This window comes from Protopterus annectens, chromosome 4.part0 (assembly GCF_019279795.1).
Source record: "Protopterus annectens isolate FY-2018-M chromosome 4.part0, PAN1.0, whole genome shotgun sequence".
NCBI classification, from domain to species: Eukaryota; Metazoa; Chordata; order Ceratodontiformes; family Protopteridae; genus Protopterus; species Protopterus annectens.
This window is the reverse complement of record NC_056733.1, coordinates 1,978,476,864-1,978,496,956: the sequence shown is the minus strand read 5'-3', so window position 1 is coordinate 1,978,496,956 and position 20,093 is coordinate 1,978,476,864. Positions and strand designations below refer to the sequence as shown.

The 20,093-nt window shown below is 41.6% G+C and overlaps 1 protein-coding gene across 3 annotated transcripts in view; it reads left to right on the top strand.

The window, feature by feature from the left end:
* Positions 1-20,093, top strand: part of RNF130 (ring finger protein 130) — a 2,389,441-nt gene that overhangs the window by 1,767,524 nt on the left and 601,824 nt on the right. For all 3 annotated transcript variants that reach the window (XM_044069596.1, XM_044069594.1, XM_044069595.1), the window contains exon 6: positions 10,644-10,740. In XM_044069596.1, coding sequence (XP_043925531.1) covers positions 10,644-10,740 — 97 coding nt within the window. The remainder of the gene's footprint in view (positions 1-10,643; positions 10,741-20,093) is intronic.

The following is a 20,093-nucleotide window of genomic DNA, read 5'->3' as shown; positions in this document are numbered from 1 at the left end:
GCACTGCCCTTTGGCTTATCTACTGTGCCCAGGGTCTTCACAAAATACCTGGCACCAGTAATTGCATACTGCAGACAAAGAGCAATTCAAATATACCCATACCTGGACAACTGCCTTATTCAAGCAGAAAGCAAGGACATTCTTTTAAAGCATCTGGCATTTGTCAAACACCTTCTAAGTTGCCTAGGGTACACAGTAAACGAAAAGAAATCAAAACTAGTGCCCTCACAAAACATAATATTCCTGGGTGCCAGCTTGAATACAACGGCCCAGATGACTTATCTCATGCCAGACAAGCAATGACAGCTGATTCAATATTTCAAATTAATGGCAACAAAGACCCAACTCCCTGCAAGAAAAATTCTGCAGACCTTGGGATTCATGGCATCTTGCATACTACTAATACCATTTGCAAAACTGCATATGAGGAAATTACAATGGTTCTTGAAAAGTGTATGGACTCAGCACAGCCACAGCTTGGAAACAATGATACCACTCATTCCCTGCCTTCAACAGGAGTTTCTATGGTGGGCACAGGCATGTCACCTCAACAAGGGTCACCCTTTCACCTTACCCACAGCCAGGCAAACTATGACAACAGATGCATCGGACTATGCCTGGGGAGAACACATGGCAGGGCAGTGCATTCAGGGCAAATGGACTACAGATCAGAGGCATCTACATATCAATCAAAAAGAAATGCTAGCAGTACAGAATGCCCTAACAGCTTTCAGCTTTCAAGGACCTTCTACACCCAGGACAACTAATAATAAAGACGGACAACACCACAGTAATGTGGTACATAAACAAGCAAGGGGGCACACATTCCTACCCACTATGCAGGCAAGCAATGACCTTGTGGAACACTGCACTGTCTTACCAGGTTCAGTTACAAGCACAATTCCTGCCAGGAAGGAAAAATACATTGACAGACGACCTAAGCAGAAACATCATGGATCCACACAAATGGAAACTAGATCCACAAGTATTTACAATGATAGCTCAAAAATGGGGACGCCTAGACATAGATCTGTTTGCAAGCCCCCACAACCACCAGCTTCAAAAATTTTGCACAAGGACCTTCCATCCACTAGCTTGGAAAGTGGACGCCCTCTCATTCAGTTGGAAAACATTAACAGTGCATGCCTTCCCTCCACTGCCTCTTCTAGCAAAGGTACTTAGAGAGGCCACAAATGATACTCGTTGCACCAGACTGGCCACGCCAGCATTGGTATCCAATTTTAAGGAACATGGCCCATGGCCCACCATGGCTTTTGCCACAAATTCCTCACCTGCTCATCCAACGAGACAATCAGATTCTACACAGCCAGCTCAAGACTTTAAACCTGGCTGCATGGCAAATTACCTAAACAACCAGCCAACACCTTTATCCAAAGCTGTTATGAATGTCATTCTGGAGGCCAGGAGGCCCAGCACCAGGAAAACCTATTCAGACAAATGGAAAAGATCAAAATCCCCTTGATCCAAACGTCCCTCAGATTTTACAATATTTATCTGAGATGTTACACAAAGGACTTTCCTTTTCATCTATTAAGATCCATGCCTCAGCAATTTCAGCTCATTACAACACGGATCCTCCTTTATTCTCACATCCACTCCTAAGACAGTACCTCAGAGGGGCTAAGAACTTAAGACCGCCAAGGAGAGCTCCAACACCTACTTGGGATCTCAACTTTGTTCTGGAAAAGCTTACACTGCCGCCCTTTGAACCAGCTTTTTCAGCTGATTTAAAATTTCTTTCATGGAAAACTGCACTACTACTAGCAATAACCTTAGCTAGAAGAGTCTCAGAGCTACAGGCACTAATGGCAGTGGAACCTTTCCTCATTTTTCATCAAGACAGAGTCTCTCTACGAACTAACCCTTCCTTTATGCCAAAGGTGGTATCCAGTGTGGCCCTAAACCAAACCATTCACTTGCCCACCTTCTTCCCAAATCCCCAGAACAAAGGAGAAAGACTCCCGCACTCTTTGGACATTCACAGGCAATTACGTTACTACTTGGATAAAACTAAGGCTTTCAGAAAAACTGACCAGCTCTTTGTAGCCTATGCTACAGGATCACAAGGAAAAGCTATCTCAAAAGAGACCATTTCTAAATGGATAGGGCATTGCATACGTTTCTGCTACACACATCATGGGAAACCGGTACCTGCTAACATTAGGTCCCACTCCACCAGGGCTACAACTACATCAGCAGCCTTTCTCAGGGGAGTGCCAACCAAGGATATTCTGGAAGCTGCAACTTGGAGTTCAGTACACACCTTCACCAAACATTATCACTTACCTCTATACTCTAAGACTAGAGCTGGTTTTGCCACTGCAGTTTTGCAGGGCCTACTAGCTTCTTCTAACCCTGTTTGACTCCACCTCCCATCCTTAGCTTTGGAATTCAACCCAAGTGTGATGACTGCAGCAGGGTAACACGATGAACATAGTACAATTTTGTACCTACCATAAATGTAGATGTTCGAGTGTTCACCCTGCTGCAGTCCAGGTTACCCTCCCTCCATCCCCTCTGAACTAGCTGAACTTATCTCTACCACTCTATCCTATACTACCTCTGTGGTGTATTTGCTTGTGCCTAAGGGTTTTGTTTTATTTTTATATAGCTATATGTATGTATATATATATATATATATATATATATATATATATATATATATATATATATATATATTTTGCCTACCTATTGGGGGCACCTGACATCTGGGGCAAGAAAAACTGAAGAAAATGGCGTTGGATGCCTCTAATATACCCCTGGCTCACTGCCGTCAGGGAAGAAGCGACAGCAACCGACGCCGGACCAAGACTTTGGAATTCGGGCTGACTGCGGGACCGCCTGACGGCAGGATAACCCAAGTGAGATGACTGCAGCAGGGTGAACACTCCAGCATCTACATTTATGGTAGGTACAAAACTGTACTTTTTGGCAGGAAAGCTGTGAAGGGCTTGGTGTCCAAACTTGTCTTTTAGTCAGCTCAGCTCGAGCTGCTTGGCAGTTTGGGTGCATGAAAGGTGGTCTGCAACTGGGAAACTTTCAAACATCTACTGTTATAGCAAGTTTACTTACATAAATGTAATTTATACTCACCACAACAAACCTATTCCAGGTGGGGTCATGGCCCACTCTACCATGGCCTTGGCTTCATCTGTAGCTTTTTGGAAAGATTTGGATTCTAGCAGTATTCTAGAGCCTGCAAGTTTGTCCTCTGTATATACTTTTACAAAGCACCGTAAGCTTGATTCCTTCTCTAGGTTTAGATCAGGCTTTGTTAGGACCAGTCTCCAGGGGCTTGTGGACTGTTTTCCTTCCTTCTCCGAAATGCAGTAAGCTAGGGTAATCTACCCATATAGCTAAGGCTACTGTAGCAGTGGTCAGTACGGTGAACATAATACAGTTGTTTAAGTAAACTTACCATAATAGTATATGTTCAAATGATCACTGCTGCAGTAGCCCCCCCCCCCCCCATGTTTTGTTCTTTATGCCAGGGTGTGGACTTTTTTTTTTTTTTATTCCTAGCATTTCCCTTTCAGGGCTCAGCCTCTCTATCTGTTGGCATGAAAGCTCTGAAGGGCTTAGCACTCAATCCTGCATTTTTAGTCAGCTCAGCTCGAACTAACTGATTGTTTGAGCATGTGGAAAGTATCCTAAAGCTTTGGAAGCTGGCCAGCTTTTATATCCTATGCAGGGTATAACCCATATAGCTAAGGCTACTGGAGCAGTGGTCACTCGTAATAATAGATTTCTGTACACAACTGTACTTTGTTAATGCAGTTGTTAAGGATTGTTTTATATAGTACAGCAAATCAAGCTTGTTGCGTATATTCAGCATGGTATTGTTAATGTTGTCAGGAAATGTGTGTTTATTATCAATAGTTATGTCTCAGTGTTTGTGTAGTTAGACTGTTTGGATCATGGTGTTGTTTATGAGAATGGGTGTAGAAGTACTGAGTATTTGAGGTCAAAAGTCATAAAGCTTAGTTTTATTTTCATTAATCATCAGTTCTGAATCATTAGTCCATAGTAATATTGTGTTAATTGATTGCTGCATGCTGGAGGTAATTTTTTGGGGGGTTGATGCACCATAGATTGCACAATTGTCAGTGTATTGTAGCAATTTCAGGTCATTAGTTTTGTTACACATCTCATTAGTGAAGATAGTAAACAGTAATGGACCTAGTATATTTTCTTGAGTTGTACCAGTATTTGTCTAGAATTTGTCAGAAAAGGATAAATTCCAGCATACTGCTGTTTTCTATGTGCTAGGTAGGTTTGAAAACAGTGAGTAACAGTAGGCAAGCTGCTGAGTAAGAGTAGTCTTGGTAACAGTAAAATATAATGTCAGATGCTTTAGAAAAGTATATAAAGTGAGCTGTGGCTAGAGGATACATATTACGTTGTTGAACCGTAACAAGTTCAAACACCATAATGTCGAACCCATATGTTCGAACTTGGAAAAGTTTGAACGTTTCAATGTGGATTTCCATTCAATGCAGAAAGGGAAGATTTCCCTTTACTGCACTGTAGTGCGATCTCGGAGTTGGTATATTTAAAGATGGGGGGTTGCAGGGGTGCTTGCCCCCTGCTTACAACTTTTTTGACGTTTTCGAACTTTTGAAAGTTCGATCATATGGGTTCGGCCATTGGGCGATCGGACTTTTGAAAGTTCGACAACGTAATATGAACCCGTGGTCAGATGCCCTCCTTCACATTGTGAAGCAATGAAATTAGTGTGGTCAACTAGTATGGTCTGAGTGCTGTATCCTAGCTAAAACATGTGCTTGGTATTACTAAGTTTGTTACAGAATGCTAAGTAGTTTAGCAGTCGATTATGAATTAGTCTTACAAGCACCTTGGATAGAGGGCTTAGTAAGGATATTGGACTGTAGTTCTCAACTTTTTGTTTATTTCCTTCTTTAAATAGAAAGATAATCCATTTCTTTCTGTACAGAATGGAAATGGCTTTCCTGTAAACTTCTATTTATACATATGGTTAGGGGGCAGGCAATTTGGTTAGTTACTTGTTTTAAGAACACGGGTGGGTGTTTATCCATTGAGGCTGACCCATGAGACTTACTTTTGAGCCCCAATTTTCCTCTAAAACTGTATTGTCCTATATACCTTTAAGCTACTACAACACTATTCAAACATCTACTGTTCGGGTAACTCTTCTTAACACAATTGACTGAAGTAGCATTTTGATCCAGTTCCTGTCTATTATTGTTCTTGGTGCTGGCTAAGAGTGGGGCTTGTTTCTTCAAATTATATAGTTAGTGTGACTCCCCACCACTGGACCAGTAATCAAGGAGCCTCAATCCTCACCACTTGCAGCAGTGGGGGACGTACATTGGGAAGATGACAGGTACATACACAGTAAAGTGCAATTTCCCTTAAGAGCAAACAGTGACCACAGTCAGTCCAGGGCTGGTTTCTTCCTCTTTCTCCAGATCCCCAGTAAGACCCCCCAACTGGCACAGCTATAGAGTTGAGATCTCAGCTGAGTGGCCAAGCCAAGACCTCCAACACCCTCTCTGTCCAACCAGTGCTTTGTGTCCCTGCCCAAGTAGCTGACACACACTCTTTGAGGTTTGATTTATACACAAACACACCCAGGAAAGGCTGACACAGGTTTACTAGCTATGCCCCCTTTTGCCCAGACTGTAGGGTAGTTATTACTACCACCTGCCAGCTCCTTATCAGCTGCTTTAAGGCCCTTAACAAAGGGTGTCCAATCTTACTGTTTAATGTTGCTATCAATACAAATGGTAGTTTGACCAAGAGCAAGGCTGTTAGGAGTGGCCTACACAGTGTCACCAAATCACCAAATAAATGCAAATACTCTCAGAACTTAAATACCTCTAGACAGATCAGCCTCAATGAAAGGTTTAAATATATTAAATAATAAATAATAAAAGAATAAGAAAATAGAACATAATTACAGTGACATCAGAGCTCAAAATCTCAGGAAATATTTAAAGCAACATTGCAGGACAGTCTCAAGCAAGTAAAGAAAAATATCTAAAATAAGATTTGCTATATTCCTGACTGTATCTAAGATAGTTATACTGTTCCCCAGATGTACTTACACATAGCAAGGCAGAGGTGTGGTGAATGGATCTTGTCAGGTCCAAGACATAATACAGAATGCTATCTCTCTCAGAGAGTTCTTCATTGAATATCTCAACTATTACTGCTGGGATAGCTTGCAGAATGACATAATTTCTTGTCACCTGACTCTATCCCAGGTAAAATCCCCACTACTGAAAGCTAGCACTGTTTAGCATACATCTGTAAAAATACACAGACAATGGCTTTTCCTCAGACCTTTGCAGATCCTGGAAGTCATAAAACAATAAAACACTTCCAAGACAATACAGAAAACTTCTCTAGTACAGACATGTCTCCTGCTGCTCTGAAACTGAAAGATAGCATATTTTTATTGCATGGCCATAAAGTAATGTACTTTCAGCTATTTTTCTAAAGTTAAATTCTATATTCCAGTTTCCACTGTTAAATATATACATCTAAGCAGTTATAATAGTGCAGGTACGTTTCTGTTTTATTCCAGTAGGGCATGCTGTGGTTACATTTTAAGCACTTTGCAAAAACCTTTTCAACACGCACCTCTTTACCAGCTTTTTGATGTACACCTGACATAGAGTTCTAATACATTTGTAGCACAAGTATCTTATATGAATCATGTTGACATTCCAAATAACATATCATTATTTACAAAATTCCAGACAGCTGTGCTGGCAGTATCTCCCTTTGTCACAGTTCTATATAAATCATGTTGATATTAACAAATGACAAATAATTATTTACAAAATTCCAGATAGCTGGGCTGGCAGTACCTCCTTTCATGATGGTTAGGATTATCACTGAGGTAATTTAGCAGTGCTCCTGCAGTGCTCCTGCAGTGAGAATAGTTGATGGATTCTTAGTGAAAATCCAGTCAAGAACTCTCTGAAAACATGTTTTGGGTCAGTTTTTGTTAAACAGGTGATCAGTTAAGAGTAGCCAAGAACTGGATGCTGCAGTTTAGGGACAGCTTGGTCTGTATGGAATAGTGTATATTAAAAGTTACGCAGAATTGTAAGTTCTGTGCTGCAGTTATTACAAAGCCACTCAAGGGTTGATGATAGTGTTTTAGTTGCGGATAAGGATGCAGGTATACACAAGCTATGTGAAGATGTTTTGTATTAGCAACTGTAATTGTTACCATCAGGGATTCCATACATGGAATACTATGTGGTTGAGTGAACAATTGCTGTAATAGACTTTTTGATGACTGTTAGGGCACCCCTATCATTTTATTCTTGCTAAGATATGTAAAGGTGTTGAAGTTAGGTAATTGTAGCTCACCGTCTGAGATGTTGGGTTTCAGCCTGGTTTCTGTGATAGCTAATATGTCAGGATTATAATATAGAAAGTAGACAGTTTTATAGCATATGCTTCTGATGTTCATGTAAAGTAGTTTTAATCCTTTAGTATGTTAACATAGAAAATCAGTGAATTGTGCATGAAATGCAGTGTCTTAAAGCTGTGGACTAGGATAAAGCTCAACATTTTAAGGTATGTATTGCTTTAACCAGCTTTCAACAACCTATTTGGAAATACATTGGGGATATTGTGGGTGTCAACCTCATGAATTTTGAACCATTTCTTCAACATTTTGTTGCAACATGTGGAGGAACATTTCTGGTTCCCCAGAATGGCAGAGGAGGCAGCCAGAACCATAAGGGCATTCTATGATATTGCCTGTTTTCCTGCAATCCTGCAGGCACACATTGCCATCAAGATCCCACATAGATCAGAATGTTTACAATACATCAACAGGAAGGTCTTCCACTTTAACTGCCAAGTAGTCTGTAATGCCCAGGGCATTGTGTTTGTACACCACCTGTGCAGTTCCTGTGATTCTCACATTTGACACATGTCGGACTTATACAGAAATTTTTTGCAGGTTCATCTAGATGGTGGGAGCATGCACAGGCTGGATAGACAGGTGTATACTTGTTGGCACAATAGGAGTATAGTACATAGGGTCTATGTTAGTTTGCCGAAATTCATTTTCACCTAACTCCAATTCATCTACCCATGTTCAGCAAAATTCACTTCCACGATTCACTGAATATTCCAGAGACAATGAAATACTTGCCCCACGGCACAACGGACCACATCAAACAAAATCAAACCCACCCAAGTGGGGGTTTCACCCTCACACTCCCCAACTATGTATACCAACTCCAAGATCGCACTACATTGGGGAAAGGGCAGAGTTGTGTAGTTGGCCAACTAATTCTTTGCCCTAGGAATATTCAGAGAATCACGGGTCGATGAATTGGAGTTGGTTGAAAATGAATTTTGGCAAACTAATATAGACCTGGATACATATACGTTGATTATGCACTGCAGGCAATGCCAGATATACCCTAGACTATTGGTTGGTGACCTCCCCCACCTACAACCTGCAGGGCTTACTGGAAAAGGCCTGTAATGCAGTAATAAACTGAAGCATATACTGGACCAGTTCAAGGGATCCTTTCAATGTTGGGAGACATCAGGAGGGACATTGCAGTATAGTCATACCTTTCAGCTGTCCAGATTTTCTCATAATGTCCAGATTTTTGCTTCATATTTTTGGTCTGTTCCTTGTAAAACTTGTGATTTTCTGCCAAATCAGTGAGGATTGATTGCAGTAAATAATGACTAACATTTAAATTCCAAGCTTCATATTTTTCAGAAAATGAATGGTAACGTAAAATCATTAATTCTAGCAAATTTCTAAGCTTATATGAGCATTATTTAAAATTTCCCCTGTTTTGGGGCCTTTATCTGCCAGTTGTTTGTGGCTTTGTCCAGATTTATTGTGCTAAGAGATTGAGAGGTATGAATATACTGCAGAAATCTACAGTAACATATTTTGTTGTGAGCATAGCATCTTGTAAACAATTAAAGCAGGAAGTGGATATTTTGTCAGGTCATGCCATGCCAGCAGTACCAGCTGCAGAAGGACAAGGTGGATAAAAAGTTAAGTGAGGAACATCAGGCCGAAGCAGAGACAGGAGGAGCACATTGCAGCACTGGCAAACAAACGGTGTCATACCTGTTTAATGTGTATGTTTAGGGTTATTAGGGTAGCATACATTATGTATATTAGATGTTTTACACTTGTTCTCAGGAGTGCATAGTTTGTATTTCATTAGTTGGGGAGCATGGGCTTAACATGGTTGGATGTTACAGAACATGGAAGTAACTTCTCAGCAGTGATGTTATATAAGTCTCTGCTAGCTGACTCTGCAGTTGTGATTTTGTTCTAACATGTCTACCCATGTATTTTGGTTGTGTCTTCCTTTTTCAAATTCAGCTGTGGAAGAAAAGGGGGTGAGGCCACATTCACCTTGTTATGCACTGACAAAATTCTCTGGTTGTAGCTTGCCTAATGGCTACCAGAACTGTTTCTCAGCATAGCAATGATGGCATCCTTGTTGAGATGACCTGGAGGATTCACTGGTGCCCTCCATGGCAGTTTCTTAGAAGGATGATGTCTCTTCTACAGAATGTTTTCCTTAGGAGTCTGCTGTGGCCTCCTGGCATCAGTTACAGAAACTGGTGGTAGTAGAGATGTAGTATCAACTTAATGCCGGTCTCAGCAAAATGGAGCACCTTCTGACTCTGCTTATTGAGTCACATGACCAGCAGGCCCTTGTCATTAGACCATGGGGGAAATGATCAGCCCATAGCATCAGCCATACAGACAAGTGATGCCTGAGTTTGTTGCCGTCTGGGCTAGCCTGGTTTCCAGCCATGCCAAGATCCTATCCTGTATTCATCCTTGTCTTTTTCCTCCTTTGTGACCCCATTCCGTATTTGTTTTCTGACACATCACCATTTGTCTATCCTCTGTCTCTCTGCTGTCCTTCCAAATGTTTGTGTGTCTACTGCTCATATGTCTTTCTGAATCAGTGCTTTATGCAAATCTGTCTGCCCTTTCCCTCTAACCCATCATCTGCAGCTTTCCTTCACTATGTTCCTCCCACCTTCCCACCCAATTTACTTTCTGTGTAAAACAAATGGGTCTCTTGTCTTAAAAAAAAAATATCCTTCCTTATCCCCACAACTTTTATACCATGTGGTTACCAATAGTCTGTTGGATGGTATTGGATGGCCTTTCTACTGCCCTTGTGCAGTACAAGCACAAGATGTATGACTTGGCTGTACTGTCTTGCCTTCTTTGTTATATAAATCAGATTGGTCATGCACCCTATTGTAGTGCTGCTTCTTCCATTAACACTACACGTCTCTTTGTATGTGGTCCTTTGTTAAACATGATGGTGGTATTCAGTGTCTAATACATATCTGATTAGATATATGGCTCTTCACGTATTAACCCTGCTGAAAATTAGCACTGCACAGGCCAGCAGCACTTGTCTATGAATACCATCTTCTGTCTCTGCACTTGCCATATGATATATTTCAAGAAATCCTTGGAGGGATTAATAGTATGCTTATATGTTTGTATTTTATCAGATTAAGCCCTTTTGTTACCAGACACCAGTTAACCACATTGCAAACACCTTACATTTTTGCATTATTTTCTTTTTTATCTTCTACAGGCATGTGTTCCACAAAACCTGTGTGGATCCGTGGCTTCATGAACATTGCACATGTCCCATGTGCAAACTAAACATTCTGAAGGCGTTAGGGATTATGGTAAGTCAGTGTAACATATCTTCCTTTATTTAACAAAATCATGTCTTTTTTTCTTCACATTAAACTTTTAAGTTTCTGCCATTTTTTTTGCTAGTTCTATCATAAGCATTTGGCAAGATGTAACAGTGACGTTAGTCATAAGGATCAGTATCGATCAGGATTGAGTGTTTTAGTTTACTCTGGCTGCATGGTATTTTGCAAGTACAGATTAGAACCATACAATAAAGTTTACATCAAAAGCTGTACACTTGACAGTTGCAGTCTGTTGAATGAGATACTGGAAATTGTAAAATATTCCTTATAGTTGTTTTTGAAGCATTCTTTAGATGATGACTTCAAAGTTGTGGTGCATGATAAATGTATCTGTGGGCTTTTGTGTGCAGTTTACGAAAAATAATGAACCAATCAGAAATTATGTTTTTTCTTTAAAGCACATTTTTTTGCATTTAGTCTACAAATATAACAAATGTCTGTTGCAGCAAATGACAATCTTACTGCAGCAAGTATAGTTAGCAGAACTGAAGTGTACAGGTGCCAGATTAAAAAAAAATTGCTACCAGAGTGAGTGTCAAGAAATCTTCAATTTCATTATTTCTCCATTTCACTGTCGCTGTCATATCAATCACAGATGAAGCTGGAAATGTGTCTCAGGAGGCCAAAAAGGGGACCATATGCTTATGCTGCTTTATTCATAAATTGCTGCTGGAGTAGTCTAAGCTATGTGGGTCATATTCTACATCAAGAATAAGATCATGCTGGTAACTATTATGAGAGGGATATGCATGGCATCATACGTTTTCCCAGCTGTCATTAACTGATCAATAAGTCATTGAGGGCTCTGCATGTTGTTGAAAGGGTGCAGTTGTACAGGATTCTAAAGTACCAATTTACCTGTGTACTTTGCACATGTGATTATGTCCATTTGAGTTTGAGTTCAGCATTAGTAATGGTCTGTCTGCAGACTGCTATACCTCTGTACTGTTGTTGCCACCTCTTCCGTGTCTTTTTATCCTTCCTTCATACTGCTCTTGTGTTTCTGGCTTTTCTTGCCAGATGTGACCACTTGTTGTCAGACATCTGTGTAGATGTCTGTCACATGGTTTTGTTTTCTGTTGTTTACATTATTTTGTATTTTTCATTTTTTTTCTGGTTAGTTACATTGCATTACTTGACCAATTAGCTGTCTGATACATGCACTACACATTTCAGGGGTTTGTATTATAGATGCTAGTTACCATCCACAACACTACTGCTTAAGGTATATTGGTGATGTTCTGGGGAAAGAGTACATAACAAACCTTTGAAGTTGGATATAACCTTCTTACTGTGTAAAGAACTAAATTGTACAATTTTTGGTGCAGAAAGAACACTGTTTTGCATTTTATTTTGCTGATAAAACCCCCCTTAGATTTTTTTCTCCGAGATAAAAATGCCTGCCATTACATTATAAAAGACCAAACCCACAATGCCTAACTTCTGTATTTTCATAATGCATCAGTTGTATGTTTCTTACTTCCTATAAAGTCAATTTGTCAACTATTTTTTTGCAGGTGGGACACCTCACATTAAAAATTGACTGATTATGTAGTAGTCAAACCACAATGTAAATAAGTATTGCCTCCTCCAAATAGTTAAGTTGTTTCTGCTTACCCATAGTACATTGCAGCCATATGTAAACCACTGTGCAGTACCTACCATGATATCATTTTGTGGGTGAGGTTATAAAAAAAACTGAGTAAGCAGTGACCTTTAAAAAAATCAGGCAATCCCACTATTAACTTCATTTTATGCAAAATCATTTGCAACTATAAGATGAGAAATATAAGGGTAAATGAAAGTAGCTGTAAAACAAAGTTGCTTCTGAAAGTGATCAGTACACTTCCTTAGATGAATTGCTGTGTACATGCTCCATGCATTCTTGAATATTCTTAGTGAGTGCATTTCCACGAGGTGAGATATGTGAAACTTAACATGAAATATACATCATTATACAGAGCCATTTCCTGAAAAAGTGAAAGATTTTGTTCTTTCACTGATAAGAGAATAATGGGCAGAACATTCAAACAGCTTTATGTTATAGATGAGGAAACATAGTAGAAGCTGTGGCAGCAAATGCCAGTGAAAACACAGTTGCCAACAGTGCTTAAATACTGTAGCAGAAGTGTAGCTGGCTCAACCAGCATGCTGTGCCTTCTGAGATAAGGTTTTTGGCCATAGCAATGTAACATGAGTACATTATAGTGGTATATTTTGCACCCAGGGTAATTGTCCCTGTTACCCTGCACTAAACTGCTGTACTCTAGTAGTAAGGGCCCAATAGAGGGATGAAAGTAACTGGTACATCATGAGACAGGGTTAGATTAGTTATTTTTATTTATGTGATGTAGGAGAGTCTGTTTATTTATGCTTTCTGAGGTAAGGTTTTTGGCCGTAGCTAAGTATTGTGGGTATTTAATCAGAGCAGGTTAATCTTAAGTGGAGATCCTTGTTTCATATTTGCATGACCCATTGTAAACATTTTAGGTTCATAGGTGTGTACTAGGCTAATGGCCCTTGAGCCTTTACAAGCCTAGCCCATAGAAGTGCCTTGACATCGTGCTGCCCGATGTTAGTTCCCAGTGCCTCTGTCAAGTAGAGCCACTGGAGTGATCCCTGGTGTGAACTTTCTATTTCCCATGCACTCATCAAGATTTTGAAGAGGGTCAGTGAGGTGCTCTGCTTGACATGTATGGGAAGTCTCTTACAGAACATGAGCCATCTCTGGGTTATGAACCTGATGTTCATCGTGTTTCACTGTTGCAGTCATTACGCTTGGGTTATCCTGCTGGCAGGCTACCCGCAGACGGCCTGAATTCCAAAGTCCTGGTCCGGCGTCGGTTGCTGTCACCTCTTCCCTGACATCAGTGCGCCAGGGGTATAAAAGATGCAGCCGACACCATTTTCTCCAGTCTTTCTTGCCGCGCAGTGCCTGAAGCAAAAGCAGTTCACAAGTGCCGGTCGGCTGACTCCTGAGATTTTCAAATTCAAATTTCAGGTCCAAAGTCTTCATTAAAGCTAAGTACCCCGTTGGGGAAACTTCTTTCTTGCTCCAGACCGATGTCGGAAAAAGTTAACAATTGTATTTCTTGTGGGAAGCAAATACCTCATAAGGATTTTCATTCTTACTGTATTCCTTGCCTAGGCCCTGATCACAACATTGCTAGCTGTTGGTTTTGTGCTAGATTTAACCAAAGCACTATTAAGTGTTGGTACGATTTTGCCTTTCATTACTTTGGCCGAAGATTCAATTATATAATGCTGTCGGAACAGCCGACGACCGGAGTTTATAAAAAGCGCAAGGAAAAGGAAAAGGACAGGCATCCGAGGTCCAAAACCGACGACGAGGCTTCCGCTAAGCCAGTCGTCGGTTCGCCGGTTCTCAGTGAGGTGCTTTCGCAGCCCCTGACGCCCACTACCTCAGAGCCACAGGCCGTGGAAGATTCCCACGTGGAGCCAGCTAGGCCTCTGGATACTCCAGGTATTGGACACTTGGAAATTATTCCCTCAGATGGGTCCGGAGCCGCTGAGCAGGCATCGGCTTCTGAGGGTGTTTTAAGACCTACACAGTTATATGTAAAGCCTACCTCAGCTTCCATAGCAAAGACTAAAACAGCTCTAAAGCCAAAGAAACAAGTACAGCATTCTCCTGGACAGACTTCCATGCCTAAAAAACAGATGCTCACAATGGCCGAAGACCTAATTACCTTGATCAGGGGTTCCCATCCCCCTTCTGATTAGAGGCCTAGGCAAGAGACAGAATATGAATCTTCAGATCAGGTTTCCATTTCCTCTGACTCCTCTTCTGAGCAGGAATACTCTCTTCTTCCCTATGAGGATTCTGATGCTGAAGAATCTATTCCTTCAGCCTCTCCTCCTGAGGATTTTTCTTTTGGGGAAACCCTGCATACCATGAGGGAGCACTTCCACTGGGAGAGCCAAGACTACTCAGAATCAAAGAAAAGGCTTAGAGATTTTCTTTTACTACCTCAGCACAGGCCGCTTGCTATTCCCCCTGTGTTAGACATTGTAGATGATGTATTTTCAGAGTCCGCCCTTTCTCCTGTCTCTTTACCCCCTGCCCCTGTAAAACCAGACAGATACAACAGGGTTCCAGACTCAAATAAATTTCTTTATAAAAACCCTGCTGCTGATCCAGAAACTATTTTTCAGGGTCCCAAAGGGGTCAAGGCTTCTACTGCAAAAAACCCTATCCCTTCTGACAGGGATTCTAGGGCACTAGACAGATGGGGGAAAAAAGTTTACACTTCTGCTACTTTGGCTGTGAGGGCTTTAAATTGTCAATTTCATATGCTTAAATATCAGCAATACTTAATGTCACTGCTAAAACAAAAAATGTTGGCTAATTCTGATTGTGCAGAAAATAAAGAAATGCAGGATTTATTGCATGCAACTGAACAAGTGGGAAAGCATACATTGCAATGTGGTTTTGATTCTCTAGAGGCCTCTTGCAAGGCCGCAGTTACGGGTTCTGTCATTAGGAGGCATGCTTGGTTAAAGGAACAGATTCTACCTGATCATGTTAAGGCAAAATTACTAGATGCTCTATTACAGCATGATACTTTATTTGGTGTTAAAGCAGAGGAGGTGTTGAAGAAAATGGAGGACAAAGTGAAATCTATGCAAACAGTAAAGGATTTCTTACATGTACAGCCACCCAGATTTAGCAGGAACTGGCCTACAAGAAATTGGTCCTTTCCAGTGCCAGACAGACCACAAAGAGGCAGATCCCAGCCCCAATTGCTCATACAGGCCTAAACAGTGGGGCGCTTCTACCTCCAAAAGCGGAGAAGACAAATCACAGCCATACAGGAAACAGTCCCAATGACTTCCCTCTGCCAGCACCAAGGACTTATCTTTTGGCAGCCCCCTTAGGGGGAAAACTAGTGTTTTTTTTCACAAAACTGGCACATGATCACCCAGGACTAATGGGTCTTGAATATAGTGTCCCAGGGCTACAGGTTCCACTTTCACACCCTGCCAAGGGCAAAAGGTATGCCAGACCTGTCACACAATCAATGGGCAGAGGCACAAAAACAAGTTTCATCCCTCATGGACATGAGGGCCATCCAGTGAGTACCACAGCAAGAGCAGGGACAAGGATTTTACTCAAGCCTTTTCTTGGTACACCGAAAGGACAAAGCCTGGAGACCAATACTGGACCTGTCTATTCTGAATACATTTCTGGACGTTCCAAAATTCAAAATGTTGACTTTGCAGCAGCTTCTACCCATGCTGGGCAAGAAGGCTTGGCTTGTAACTTTGGACCTAAAAGAGGCATACCTGCATGTACCAATCAGACAATCTTGCAGACGATACGTCAGATTCATAGCTGGCTCAATGCACTACCAATTCTCTGCACTGCCCTTTGGCTTATCTACTGCGCCCAGGGTCTTCACAAAATGCCTGGCACCAGTAATTGCATATTGCAGACAAAGAGGAATTCAAATATATCCTTACTTAGACCATTGCCTTATTCAAGCAGAGAACAAGGACGTTCTACTAGAGCACCTAGCGTTTGTAAAAAGATTATTGATTTGCCTAGGGTACACAGTAATGGAAAAGAAATCAAAATTAGTACCCTCTCAAGAGATAATATTCCTGGGTGCAAGCTTAAATACAACTGCCCAGATGGCTTATCTCACGCCAGACAAACAAAGGCAACTGACTTCTTACTTCACAATGTTGGCAGCAAAGACCCAGTTATCTGCAAGAAAAATTCTGCAGGCTTTGGGCTTCATGGCATCCTGCATTCTGCTAATTCCATATGCTAGACTGCATATGAGGAAACTACAATGGTATCTAAAAAGTGTTTGGTCTCAACATTGCCACAGCCTGGAAACATTGATTGCCCTCATTCCTTGCCTTCAACAGGAGTTTCGATGGTGGGCACAGTCCTGTCACCTCAACAAGGGACAGCCATTCAACCTACCCACAGCCAGTTAGTCAGTAACAACAGATGCTTCAGATTATGCCTGGGGGGCCCACATGGCAGGAAAATGTATTCAGGGCCCATGGCCCTCAAGCCAAATGCAGCTTCATATCAATCAAAAAGAGATGCTAGCTGTTCAGAATGCCCTGACAGCTTTCAAGGACCTTCTTCATCCAGGACAACTACTGATAAGGACGGACAATACTACAGTCATGTGGTACATAAACAAGCAGGGAGGCATACATTCCTACCCCCTCTGCAGACAAGCCATGACTTTGTGGGACACAGCATTGACTTATCAAGTACATTTGCAAGCACAATTCCTGCCAGGAAAGAAAAATACTCTGGCAGACGAACTAAGCAGAAACATTACGGATCCCCACGAGTGGAAACTGGATCCACAAGTCTTCAGCATGATAACAAAGAAATGGGGATGCCCAGACATAGATATTTTTGCCTCCCCTCACAACTGCCAACTACAGAGATTCTGCACAAGGACTTATCACAAGCAAGCATGGAAAGTGAATGCTCTATCATTCAGCTGGAAAACCCTAACAGTATATGCCTTTCCTCCTCTGCCTGTCCTTCCCAAGGTACTCCTAAAGGTCAGACAAGAGAAGACAAACATGATTCTGATTGCCCCAGACTGGCCCCGCCAGCACTGGTACCCAATCCTAAAGAGCTTGTCTCAAGGCCCAGCCTGGACATTGCCTCTAAGTCCTCACTTACTGATCCAACACAACAATCAGATCCTGCACAGCCAACTCAGGACCCTAAGTGTGGCAGCATGGCGAATAATGTAGCCATTCAGAACACACCTCTCTCTAAAGCAGTGATGGATGTTATTTTGGAGGCCAAGTACCAGAAAATCTTATGCAGAAAAATGGAAGAGATTCTGTGCTTGGAACCAGGCACAAGGAATTGACACGCTTGTATCAAATATTCCTCAGATTTTACAATACCTAACTGAGATGCTGGACAAAGGCCTATCCTTCTCATCAATTAAAATCCATGCCTCTGCCATTTCAGCTCATTACAGTACGGAACCACCTATTTTTTTTCATCCATTGCTAAGGCAGTACGTCAGAGGGGCCAAAAACATAAGACTTCCAAGGAGAGCACCAATACCTGCATGGGACCTCAATTATGTCTTGGAGAAACTCACACTGCCACCTTTTGAGCCAGCCAATACAGCTGAAATAAAGTTCTTATCTTGGAAAACAGCTCTGCTCCTAGCAATAATCTCTGCAAGATGAGTCTCAGAGTTACAGGCTCTCATGGCTGTGGAACCTTTCATCATTTTCCATCCAGACAAGGTTTCTCTGAGGACTAACCCGACATTTATGCCTAAGGTAGTGTCCATTGTGGCCCTTAACCAGACCATTAATTTGCCTACTTTTTATCCAAACCCACAGAATAAGGGTGAGAGACTCCTGCATTCTTTGAACATACACAGACAGCTACGCTTCTACTTGGACAGAACTAAAGCTTTCAGAAAGACTGAGCAACTTTTAGTGGCATATGCTGCAGGATCACAAGGAAAGCCTATCTCAAAGCAGACTATTTTGAAATGGATAGGCCACTGCATTCGATTCTGTTATTCACAACATGGCAAATCAATTCCTAAGGGCATTAGGCCACATTCTACCAGAGCAGCAGCCACTTCAGCAGCCTTCCTCAGAGGGGTACCAACCAAAGACATTTTAGAGGCTGCAACTTGGAGTTCAGTGAACACTTTCACCAAGCACTACCATTTACCTCTCTACTCTAAATCCAGAGCAGGCTTTGCCACTGCAGTTTTGCAGGGCCTTATAGCCTCTCCTAATCCTATTTAGACACAGCCATCCTACCTCAGCTTTGGGATTCAACCCAAGTGTAATGACTGCAACAGTGAAACATGATGAACATAGGTAGTACCTACCATAAATGTAGATGTTCGAGTGTATTCACTGTTGCAGTCCAGGTTACCCACCCACCATCCCCCTTCTCTTTGCTGGGACTTATCTGTACTTCTATGTCCTATACAACCTATGTGGTGTATTTGCTTGTTGATGGAGGAAATGTTTATGTTATTGCATGCATACTTATTGGCATAATTTTTTTAGCCTACCGATTTGGGGGCATCTGACATCTGAGGCAAGAAAAACTGAAGAAAATGGCATTGGCTGCATCTTTTATACCCCTGGCGCACTGACATCAGGGAAGAGGCGACAGCAACTGATGCTGGACCAGGACTTTGGAATTCAGGCCGACTGCGGGTAGCCTGCCAGCAGGATAACCCAAGTGTAATGACTGCAACAGTGAATACACTTGAACATCTACATTTATGGTAGGTACACAACTGTACTTTCTTCCAGCATGTTCTCTTGATTATAGTAATGAGGTTGAGGTCTGTGGAGCGTGTAGTGCAGAGGGAATGGGATTTCTTTAAATGTAGCATTTCTAACAGAGCTGGGTCAGACATGGCTTTGTAAGTCAAGCATAGATCGCCTCTTAGTAGATGATATGAGACAGAATAGCTGGAGTTTTTTTAGTCTGTCCATGTAGGACACGTGTTTAAGGCCTAGGATCCTCTTCTTGAGGTACTTTTGTGGCCTTTGCAGCTGTTGCATGTGTCTAGTGAGTTACATGCCAAATGGGGTATTATACTCAATGATTGACCTAATGAGGGAAGAGTAGAGAGAGATGATGACCTCTTTCTTCCTGGATGCATAACCCTTGGTAATGAGATGTGCCACATAGAAGGACTTTCTGACCACAGTGGCAATGTGGTGGTCGAAGGAGAGGATGCTGTCAACCTATGTCCCCAGATCTCTTGTAACGCCTTCAGTGTTCAGTGGGCTCCCATTGATGTGGTAATTAGTGGGAACTGAGTTTTCCCCAAAGGGGATGATGATGCATTTTTTGGCATTAAGCTTAAGGCCATGGTTTCAACACTAGTCATTGGTCTCAGTGAGGTCTTTCTGTAGGATGTTCACATCATTTGGGGAGTTAATAATGGCTCCCGGCTTGCTAGCTTAATTTGATGGATTGAGAAGAGATAAGATATTTCAGTATTTAGATACTACAGCAGTGTTAGAATGCAGTGTTATGTATACCATGCTTTGTTGTGGCATATTCATCCTAGTGGCTAATTTTGAATTTTATAGTACCAGTGGTGCAGTTTCAATGTTCTTTTTCCTTTTTTCCACTATAGTAAGAGTATGGAGTTTGTAAATATATGTTAGAGGGATGTGAGGGACCTCTGCAAAAAGAAAGAATTTTTTGTATGTTGTACATTTTTAGAGTTACTTTTTTTTTGCAATAAGCTACTGAACTGGATTTAAATCTTAAAGCTTTCCATCATGCTGTACTGCTTACTTGT